Source organism: Heteronotia binoei, chromosome 4 (genome assembly GCF_032191835.1).
Source record: "Heteronotia binoei isolate CCM8104 ecotype False Entrance Well chromosome 4, APGP_CSIRO_Hbin_v1, whole genome shotgun sequence".
Lineage (NCBI taxonomy): Eukaryota > Metazoa > Chordata > Lepidosauria > Squamata > Gekkonidae > Heteronotia > Heteronotia binoei.
The window spans coordinates 130,485,871-130,497,450 of NC_083226.1; the positions used below are offsets into that span (position 1 = coordinate 130,485,871).

The 11,580-nt window shown below is 49.1% G+C and overlaps 1 protein-coding gene across 1 annotated transcript; it reads left to right on the forward strand.

Moving 5' to 3' along the window:
• The first annotated feature begins 10,648 nt into the window (after positions 1–10,648).
• Positions 10,649–11,221, forward strand: LOC132570145 (C-type lectin domain family 2 member B-like). Its single transcript, XM_060236577.1, has one exon. The coding sequence runs from the start codon at positions 10,649–10,651 to the stop codon at positions 11,219–11,221; it is 573 nt and encodes a 190-aa protein (XP_060092560.1).
• The last annotated feature ends 359 nt before the right edge of the window (positions 11,222–11,580 follow it).

An 11,580-nucleotide genomic window follows, 5' to 3' on the forward strand; every position in this document is an offset into this window, starting at 1 on the left:
GTTTGGGGTCTGCTGGGGCAGGGGTTGTGGAGCCCAGGGGTTGGTCTTTCCCCTTTTAATTTTTGAGGGTATGGGCCTGTGGGGCAACCTGAGTTTTTTATTATTGCCCTTGAGGTTGGCAGGTGACCATTTTGGAGAGCCTCCCCCTCCCCCCCCATTTTTCTCCTACTGGAGACATTGGGGTGCAGCAGAGGTTTTGGGGCCATTTTGAGTTCCCTTTCTTCTTCCAGAGGGAAGCCATTTTAGAGTGGAGCTGCAGGAGGCCATTTTGTGGTCTTGTGCTTGCTATTTAGATGGCTGGCGGAAAAGGATCGGGCAAGCCCAAAGGAAAAAAGCCAGTGCCTAAGGCGCCCAAGGCTTCTGCAAAAAGGCCACCACCACCGTTATCCTCTTCTGATGAGGAGGGTGATATGGCAGTTGATTCCAATATTGCTTGTAGATTGAGAGCATTGGAACAGGCAATAAGCATCCTTTCTCCAGGTGGGGAGGATGGTGTGAGGCAATCTAAGAAGGGTAAGTAGGCAAGTATTCTCACCAGGCTGACTATTCTTGAGGGCAGGTCTGGTGGAGTCGTGCCTGGCATGGACGCTGGCCTTTGCGGTCCGGATGTGGCTTTGATGGTGGCGGCTGGAGCATCGGGGGTCAGTTTGCCATTGGTTCCTGCTGGATTCGGAGGTAGGTTGGGTGATAATTTACAGGCGGGGCCTGGGCAGGTTTGGCCATGGGGAGCATGGAGGCCTGCTTTGGCGGCCGGGCAGGGCGCTTCCATGTCAAGTGTGGGGGCGCTTGCCTCCTCTGTGTTGGGCGCATTTCAGAATTGGGCTTGGCCATGTGGACAAGGCGTTCCTAGTGTATACCCGGGCACAGGGCATCCTGGCATGGCTGGTTCCTTTATGGGGGCACCCTCAACATATGGGATGGTGCCTTTTGCTGCTTTGCTGTTTGCAGAGGTTGCCTTGCCGCTGGGGGACCACTTGCTTCCCGCTACAAGGGAAAAAATATTAAAAGGGGAGTACGTGGATATTTTTTCTCTTCTCTTTCAGGAGGTTGAGAAAAAAGACAAGGAAGAATTGGATGAGAAAGAGAAGGAAAAATTGAAAAAATAGAAGGTGGAGAGGACCTGGGCTAATTGGCTTCCTGGGTTCTGTATTTATGCCGGGGTGATTGCGAGGGCGCAGCCGTGGCGGGCAGCATCCCTGTTCCAGTATTTGGACATAATTTATAAAGGCTATACGGCCTTTAGTGGACCAGCCTGGTTACAATATGACCAGGAATTTAGGATGAGGGCTGCCCTGTATCCGTCCCTTAGCGCCTGGATCCATCAGCAGCTTTGGCTGCAGGTTATGTCCCCGGCTAGGCCTAATCTGGGTGATTGCTCTTATAGTGGTCACTTGGTGAGTAGGTCATCCACATCCGCTGCTGGTTCATCAGGCTCTCCCCGTGGTGCAGCGGGAAAGGCGGTTCAACCCCACATGCTCTGCTGGGAATTTGGATCCCTTGGGGTATGTAATAGGAAGGTGTGCCAGTTCAAGCACGAGTGCCTCATGTGTGGTGGTTCCCACTCATTAGACAACTGCCCTAGAGCCAGTGGGCATAAAAATACGAAGAAGCCTGGCGGGAGTGGAGGAGCCTTTCCAGCTAAGAAAGGGGCCCAGCCCAATAAGGGTGGGACCTCTTGAGCAGTGGCTGTCGAGGTACCCTCAAAGGGTTGATAGTTTGTATTTGTTAGAAGGTTTTAAAGTTGGGTTTAGTATCCCTTTTCAGGGTCCTCGAGTTCCGTTTATGTCAGGAAACCTTGTCAGTTCAGGGCTTGGAGCAGGTCGTTAGGGATAAGATTGCAAAAGAGCTGGCTGAGGGAAGGATACTGGGTCCTTTTTCATATCCTCCAGTGAGTACTCTTAGAGTCTCACCTTTGGCTGTGGTGCCTAAAAAGGCGCCTGGTGAATTTCGTTTGATTCACCATTTGTCTTTTCCTAAGGGGAAGTCCGTGAATGATGGGATCCCGGAGCACTTATGCTCTGTTAGGTACACCAGCTTTGACCAGGCTATTGTCATGGTGAGGCATTGCAGGGTGGGGGCAGAATTGGTGAAATGCGACATTAAGTCTGCGTTTTGCCTTTTACCTATCCATCCCGATGATTTTGAACTTCTAGGGTTTTCTTTTGAGGGTCAATTTTACATGGATAGAGCATTGCCAATGGGCTGCTCTGTGTCATGTTTGGCTTTTGAGCGTTTCAGCACATTTTTGGAATAGGCTGTGTGGGAGAAAGTGGGTTTGCAGGATGTCGTTCATTATTTGGATGACTATCTTTTGTGGGTCCTGAGGGGACTGGGCGTTGTGGGCAGTTGCTGTCTGGTTTTGTTGAGCTGGCGGCAGAGCTTGGGGTTCCCTTAGCGCCTGAGAAAACTGAAGGTCCAACCCAGAGGTTGACCTTTTTGGGGATTGAGATTGACACTATTGCGCAGTTGTCTAGGGTGCTTCTTCAGAAAATAGTGGAGCTGAGAGCTAGGATTTCTACCTTTCTTCTTAAAAGGATGGTTACTTTGTTGGAGTTGCAGCAGCTAGTTGGGTACCTCAACTTTGCTTGCAAAGTGGTTGCTCCTGGGAGGGCTTTTCTTAGAAGGCTGTGCGATGCTATGGCAGGGTTATACTTGGCTCAGCATAGTACTAGGGTCACCTGCAGCATGAGGGATGATTTGAGGGTTTGGCAGAAATTTTTGGAGTCCTTTAATGGAGTCTCTTTTTGGAGGGATGACATGAGGCTCGAAGCTGAGCTTCAGGTCATGTCTGATGCTGTTGGTTCCTTGGGTTTTGGAATCTATTTCCGTGGACATTGGTGCGTGGATAGTTGGCCTGACTCCTGGGTAAAAGTTGGTGTGAACCGGAAGCTTATGTTTCTCGAGTTCTTTCCTATTTTAGTCACAGTTTGGCTGTGGGGGAAGGATATGGCCAATCACACTGTCCATTTTTGGTGTGATAATATGGCAGTGGTCCACGTCATTAATTCCCTTTCATCCAAATCTGGCCGAGTTATGAGATTGGTGAGGGCCTTCACTCTGCGCTGTTTGTGGCTTAACATTTTGTTTTTAGCGAAGCATGTTCCTGGGGTGAGTAACGGGGTGGCTGATGCTCTATCTTGTAAACAGATGGAGAGGTTTCGTCAGCTGGCCCCAGATGCTGACAGAGAGCCGGTGCCAATGCCCCAGGAGCTATAGCTGATCGGAGAGTCGAGGCCTGCAGAGCAATAGGTCTAGCCATTGCGCCCAGCACCAGGAAGTCTTACGAATGGGCTGTTCAGCAGTTTGAAGACTTTAGGGCTGAGGTAGGGTATTGCAGGGCTTGGCCCCTTCCAGTGGAGCATTTGCTCCATTACTGTGTTTCGCTGCGAGGTAAGGGGTTGGCTGTGCGATCCATTAGGGGGCGCCTTGGCTTTTGTCAGTAAGGCGCTGGGTTATAGGGAAGAAACAGCTGACTTTCGTATTCAAAAGATGCTGGAAAGGTGGGCCAAAGAGGCCGGTCCCAGGGTTGATACGCGGATTCCTGTGTCTCCTTTGATTCTGTGGGGTTTGAAGAGGGTTTGGGACGTGGGACTCAGCTGGGACTCAGCCAGCATGTGTGTATCGAATGGCAGGGGTGCCGGGGCCTTCAGTGACCAGGCCTGCTTCCTTTGTTGTTTAAAGATTGTGTGGGTCCTCCTCCTCAGGTTTTAATTGTTCACCTGGGAGGTAACAATCTGGGACTCTTAAAGGGCAAGGCCTTAGTTTGGCAGGCCCGGGATGATTTCCAGCACATTCGGTAGCGATGGCCTGGGACCACCATAATTTGGTCAGCCATGCTGCCCCGCCTGGTGTGGCATTGTGCTTGGGATCCTGCAGCTATAGAAAGGGCCCAGTATAAGGCTAATAAGGAGATCAGGAAGGTGCTGGGAAAGGGGTTGGGCCACTATTTGCCCCATCTGGACATTTTGTTGAAATTTCCTAACCTCTAAAGAGGGGATGGGATGCATCTCTCGGAAAAGGGTAATACGCTTTTCCTGAGAGATTTGCAGCAAGGGTTGCGGGTGGCTTTGGGCCTCCCGGTGGGCCCTAAGCCCTAAGTAGAGACTTGGCCTTAGTAGTGGCAGGTTTTTGGGGTTTAGGGCACTATGCGGCTAGGGGAGGACTGTGAAGCATCCCCCTTTTGGGGAATTTGGGGTCTGGCATGATCAGCCTTCAGGTTTGAAGACCCGGGTTTGGAGAATGCAGACTGTCTGGGAGGCTTGGCTAGAGGGTGCCTTTCTGCCGAGACGTGCATCTGGGTTTGGGCCCTTTGGTGAGTGCCTCCCTGCTGGCCCTGCCTGGAGGGAGCTGAGTAACACTCAGCTCCAACTGGGGGCTGGGTCTCTCACCCGTTAATGGCAGGGGAGCGGTCGCGGTCATCCCTAGCCCTGGCCAGGCCGCTCGTGGGGTACCCTTGCTGTTTATTAGAATACTGAATAAAGTGGCCCAATTTTATACCAATACTCTATGTCTGACTCTTTATTCCGTCCTTGGGGAGCAATAGATCTTTCATTTACTTCCTTATTTCCGCACACAGTTTTTCAGTTTTGGAAGTGCTTTTCTAGCCTGTGTGAACTTAGTGCATCATTTCTTTTGCCAGTTTGGCTATCAAGATTTTTTCAGGGACTCAGTGGAAATAGTCAAAGTCTATAGTACTGAACACACACAGAGAGAGGCAGAGAATTACAATCATACCTACTGGTCTTGTCCCCAGCCTCCATGCATTGATCATAAGGTCTGCATAAATGTCTATGTGCAGACACCCCAAAGTGTATTGGCTTAGCAGATCCTGTGTTATATTAAGAGGTCCAACAGATGTTGCTATGCAGAGAGGGAATGTCAGGAAAAGGAAAATACTTTGTTTCCTCAGGGTATATTTCATTCCATGTTGAAGATGCTTCTGCTAGGCTTTGCTTGCATTTATAATGAACAATCATTTGTCAAATCCATTTGATGACTGATAGGTTCCTTCTGACAACGTTTTATCCTTTTTGTCAATACAGAATGTGAAGGGTTTCCTTTGAGATCACTGCAGCTTTCATTTACTCAATATTGTGATAAGCTTGTGTGCCCTCCAGTGCTTACCTAACCTTTCTTGTAAAGACTTCGACAAAGAGCCCAGATTAGTTCAGCAGCTCTATAAGATTTCTGTAGCACATCAGTTTCACCAGGATAATGTTATGACTGTATGCCATAGACTTCTCTGTTCTTTTAAAGGCAACTTATATCAAGCACTTGTGACAGCAGGAAATTGTTTTGTCTACCTACCAACATCACACCAAGCAGTAGGAAAGGGTGACTGATGAATATAGTTTCAACTGATAGTGATTGACCTTATCATTTTCTAGATGTAGTCCAGCTGGCCTTTTGCTTTACCAATTTTAATTCAAGTTGTAACCTATTGACATGCGTCTGTGACTTAAAAGTACTTTGATCATCTTAGTTATCAGCTCAGAAACAGACATAAAAAACATGAGGACAGCTCTTTCTATAATTACAGCTGCGGAGAAGGAGTTCCACCCAGAACTGAATAAGGCCATCTTCTTAGCCCTGCCTCTCATGTGTCTGAAGAACTGTAGCCCCTTCCACATGACATCAGTTCTACATGTAGCTTTCATTACTACTGTAGATTTAGAATTCACTGCAGCAGTGGAGTGCCCACACAACAATATCCACTGCACTTTCCTTGCCCTGCTTCACCTTGTGGCTGACATTTTCTACCCCCACCCCATGCCACTGGAGGTCTTGCGGCGGGGGGGGGGGCGCTTTTAAAAATCAACAATTGCTCGATTGCATTCTAATGAGCCACTATCTACTACTTCCTCTGAATTCCTAGTTTTAATTTTTTAAAAAGTACACATTTTTGTGAAAAGAACTATATGACCGATTTTGTACACAGCTTACCCCGCGGTCACGTTCCTCTTCTCTGCGCAGCATCCATTGGATTTACCACTATCTGCGCCAGAGTTACAGGAAGTGCTGTGGCTTTTGCATAGCAAATGTAAACTGGGTTTTAGCGGTTTACGTTTGCTACGCGAAAGCCACGACACTTCCTGTAACTCCGACGCAGATAGTGGGAAATCTGACAGACACTGTGCAGAGAAGAGGAACGTGACCACGAGGTAAGCTGTGTGCGAAATCGGTATATGAGAAAAAGTCCTGTCACAAGAGCACAGTCAATGGACTACTGAGAATGGTGGAATACAGAGCAGGACTTTGCAGGGCGGACTCTGTACCATTATACCCGGCTGAGGTTGCTTCCCTCCTGCTTTGGTTCCCATTGTGAAGAAACTACTTTTCCTGCGTAGAGCCTGCAGGGAGGGGGGAGGAGATGGAAAGCTGAAGTCAGATCAATTCCCTTACAGGAAATAGCCACCTTGAGGTGCATACTCTATAGCAGGGGTGGCCAACGGTAGCTCTCCAGATGTTTTTTGCCTTCAACTCCCATCAGCTCCTGCCAGCATGGCCAATGGCTGGGGCTGATGGGAGTTGTAGGCAAAAACATCTGGAGAGATACTGTTGGCCACCCCTGCTCTGTAGTATACCATAACACAGGCCAAAAAATCCAGATCATACCACAAGTTTATGCTGATGCTAAATGCCTCAAGGCTGAATATGACAGGAAAAGGTGGCAATAATGCACTGCAAAACAAAAGAAATGCTGAGCTTCAGTGTCTGTGTGACCATTGTCATGCCACCCTGCACCTCCCATAATTATTCTTCCTTATCTCTGTTCTGGGTCTCTTTTAGGGCTTTGAGACACCACAGACATGGGTATGTCTCACACTTATGGGGGGGGGGGGGGCAGCATCTATTTCAGTTGCAGGGTGGATGGAAAGACAGCAAGGGGGGGAATGATGTAAGCCAAAATGCCCTCAAAAGAGATTGGGGAATTGACAGGTGGGCACCTGGCTTAAAAAGGATCTAGAATCTATGTATACAGGATACACATCCAGACATTATTGCTTAAATTTGCCAAGGACACTAAGTAAAATAATTAAAAATTTATTCCAGAAAGACATAGAACACACATACAAAGTAATGAATACATACCACACACATACAGTCCTAATAAAAATAGAAAGAAATGCAGAGACAACACAAGGATGGACAAACAGGGTGATGCTTACCAATCGTAGTCTTCAAGGAAGGCTCCAATGGCGACGAATGAGGACTAGGGGGAAGGGACCCTCAACTGATCAGGAATCGGGGATGTATCTAGACAGCGGAACTGGGGTACTGCTAGATGCACACCTGTGGGGAGCTGGACCACAGGTTATAAGGACTACCTCGAGCCCTTAGGGAATGGGAGGTACAGGGGCGGATGACAGTGGTCAGCTGGTACATGACCTCAGAAAAAGGGGAGGCTCCGCAATTACCATAAGGGCTGGACTTATGCGGTAGCCAATAGCCAGTTTATTGAGGGCACCTACTGGATGCCCATACCTGGCCAATGAGCTGCCTTGGCCCTGGTTACTTGATTGGACTTCCAGGTAACAATGGGCCAAAGTGGGAGGCTCCAGGATGACCATTAAGGGAAAGAATGGGAGAAATGATTGGGGTGGGAGTATTAAAACTATCAAATTTATCTAAAAAGGTGACAATAGATGGCCAAATTGCTACCTAAGGTAACACCCGGTCTAGACAATGACACTTGGCTCTAGGTGAAGATGTTCTTCCTCCTCTTCAGTCTTCTATTGGCACCAGTCTTTGTCTTGGGTTCCGTTAGACAAAGGCTTAGGTGGTCTGGCAGGGTCCACGCCTAAGATAAGCTTGATGGCTTTATGCATAGGTGACATCTGTTGAGTACGTGAGCCTCCTGCTTTGCTGTGATGGAGTCTGGCACTGCAGGAATATAGCTGCTGGTGGTGTTAGCCTCCCAAGATGGATTCTATGGTCGAGGCTGGAAACCGCTTAACTGGACAGTTCCTGGTGGCGCACCTTCTTCTGTGGCATCAGGCCAAAATCAATACCAATACCTAATCAATATATATGGCTTGGAAATGCTAGAATTAAATAACGGTGCTTTTAGAAAATAATCTTCTGTAGCAGTTTTAAGCAAAGGAGTTTTAGCTTGCTGGGAGAAAAGGGAACTACAAAAGGTCATTGCCCTTTCTAGAAACCGCAGGGTGAGAGCGCCATCAAGAAGCATAAAAGGAACTATGGCAGGTGCTAATAATGGAGCAAGAAGGTATGTGGGTGTGTGTCAAATAATTCTATATATGGAAACAGGGGGCCAACAGGAGCCCTAACAGGGGCTCAGGGAGCTGGTAAACAACCCGAATTGTGGTTAGAATGTGACGTGGGCACCCTCCCACAAGAAGGAGAACATGAGTGTTTTGAGTTGGCAGTTGGGGTGAAGAAACCCTATAAAAGACGGCAGGCAACTGTAATTTGCTGCTCAGAGTTTCTCTGAAGCCCGTGTATAGAGCACGTTAAATAAAGAAGCTGTTTTCCTGATTCCTCGTTTCCGCGGCCTCCGTTATTGATCCGGCTGAAATTGGTAACGTATAAATAGGGTTTCCCCGTAACATAATTTGGTGCATTGGGCCGGTTTGGGGCCTTTAGCCCCTTTCTATTAGCCTGGCCAACTGCGGCTGGTGGCTGGTGGGGCTAGAGCAACGGTAGTGGCGCCACCGGCCCTCCTTTGGGCTGACTGTCCTCAGTCTCCCCCGTCGCCGGCTGGCTTCGACCAGGCCTAATCGACCTAGCGGAACAGGGCAACAGGAACCAGCCCTGCTTAGAAGACTCCGGGGCGTGAGTCTTGAACCCCAACCTAGTACCTTGACCACAAGGGCGTGGCAACTTTTTTTTTAGGACCCTGTGCTCAACGTACCTTTCCTTTACGTAACAGTCTGACTGCAGTAACGAACCTCTCCGAGATGGTCGGGTAGGTGACCCACAGGGTCGCCTGACAGCCCGCCTCCGGCAAGGGGCGGGTAGGAACACCCCGCTGAGCAGCACTCGCGGGATCCCACAGAGCGGGAAGGGGTACAGTCGCCTTCCACCTGCGGCCTTCTAACAGTGTCTGATCGACGGAGAAGGGAAGGTATTAGCCCCTTCTGCCGGCGGGCCTTAGTCGGTTCCGCATGCAGCCGCTGCACTAGGCTACGGGCTGCATTCGAAGAGGGGAAGGGACGACTTCGACCCTTCTGCCTCCTATAGGTAGGGTAATAAGTGAAGGAGAAAAATAAAACGGCTGAGTCACCCGCCAGGGAGAGGCCGCCTCTTCTTCCATTTGGGGAAAGTTTTGTGTTTAAAGTTTCGGGGAAATGGTGTGTCAAATATGTCTAAAATGTTTTGCCTGTCTGGTTAACCATCCGTGCCTTATAATCTGGGGGACGCCCCTGCTGTTTTTGTGATTGCCATCCTGACACAGGTTCTAGGCGCGTTGCCCCACTCTTCTTCCAGATCTTTTAAAAAAAAAAAGTGGGGAAGGAAAGGAGGTTTTGTGCCTCCTCATTAGTGGAGAGTTTTATTATTGCAATATAAGCTGTCTGGTATGCCTGATGTGTGCTTGATGCGCGCCTGAGACAATACTTCATATTGAAGCGATAGTGGATCTGTCAGTACCGTGTTTCCCGCCTGCGTGAGCACGGTGGGCCGGGACCACAGAGAAGCGACTGAATAGGCTCCCGTATGTGTTCTCCCTCCCTCACTAACTGTTGTAGTTGTCTTGTCTGTCTCACTAGGGGACCACATTCTCTTTCTCCTTACAACAGGCTAGACCACGACCAATGGACACCAGGCGCTAGGTTCCACTATTTAATTGGTCCCTGGGTGCGGACCCCGCATAAATTGTCCCTCAGGTGGGAAGAGACCCTCTGTTATCACCTTAAAATCCAACTGTGGGAAGGGTCTATTGGTACAACAACTGGGTGGCTCATAACACGACGCACTAGGTATCTTGCTGGGCGCTGGTCGTCATTTTGGGGACGCTGGTACTTTTTTAGGCAGCAGGAGGGTGGTCGTATTTACGCCTGGACAATACATCGCCGCACTGCACAGCCCGTGAGAAATAAGGGGCCTGTAAGGTGGGGAGATGTAGATTGGGCTCCTCTGCTTGCACAGGATCCCCAAGCCTTGGAGCATTTCCATTACCTGCATTGCGACCACTGCAATTAGCAGACTACCCCCGATATCCTAACGATACAACCGTATGAATCCCTCCCCAGACTTTCAGTCGGAGGATCAGCCTTACTGGAGCCCCCGTCAGAGGTTCCGTAGGTTGGTAGGACCCTGGATCAATACCCCGGGATTGCTGACCCTTTGCTGGTGCACTTCACCGCGCCATAGGCACAGGCATAATATCTGTCTGTGGGTAGGAGAACAGGAGGAGACGACTGCTTGGTTGCTAGGAGGTCAAATCAGGGGCCCGACTGGAGGCGTGGGACGCACGCGGTGGTGCTTCCTAAGGAAAACTCGGGAGGGTCCCCTACTGGTTTGGAAGATAAAAGGTCGAACTGCCACCCCTGGTAGCCTAGAGGTTGAATTGCCACCCTGCCTTGGGCCGCCGCTGAGGATTTGACGAGCTGCCCTTGGCGGCATTAGTCTGAGTTTGAAGTAGATTATAAAAAGGACTGTGGCATAGATAAACTCCTGGAGGAAAATGAGGAGTTTGGATTTTTTAGATGTCCCAAAAGGGTCCCCGCAGCAGCGTTCAGTAGCTGTAGGATCCCGAAGTGTATTATGGAAGAAGAAATTTTTAGCAGTCCCCATAGTGGGTGCAGTTCTGCTTATTGTTATCATTGCAATGGCTGCCCAAAAGGCACAGCCTTGTTCACCATGCCCCTTTCTTGGCACCACTGCCTGCCCACAACACTGGATTGGGTACCATGGGAAATGTTATTATAAATCTGAAGATGAAAGGGATTGGAATAGCAGTGAGATTAAATGCTCCACATTTGGTGCCACTCTGGCATTGATTGATTCACAGTGGGATCTGAGTTTTCTAGTAGACCTGACTCGCCCTGTACACCACTGGATTGGCCTCTCCAGACAGACAGGCCTGGTGTGGAAATGGCAAAATGGCACAGAGTTTGCTGATCAGTTTCTTGTGCGAGGAGATAATGCATGTGCTTATTTAGATGACACTGGGGTGAGTAGTACCAGGTGTTCCCTGGAGAAAAACTTCCTCTGTAGCCAGGCGGATGCCTGCGCTGGAAGTGAAGGAAGAAATTAAGATCAGAGCAGTCAACGATTCACATTACTAGAAGCAGCAGGGCAGTGTAAAGGCTGCTTGTGGTGATGTGAAATATCTCTGCACTATTGCATAACCCTGGCCTCCCTCAGAAAAACGGGAAGTGCCAGTGTGAATAAGCCACCTAGCAACTTGCAATAAAAATGTATGTGTTTTACCCCGGGAGAAAATCCTGGAGACAGCCCCCAAAGATTATTAACGAGGAAAACTGTGCTTTATTTTGTTTTATGATTGTAATGAGATTGCCATGTTCATGTCTTGTGGATCCGGCGGCCGTGTGTTACTTGAACTTGCACATCATTAATTGAGTATGGGTGTGTAGCTTGAGTGGTACATAATTG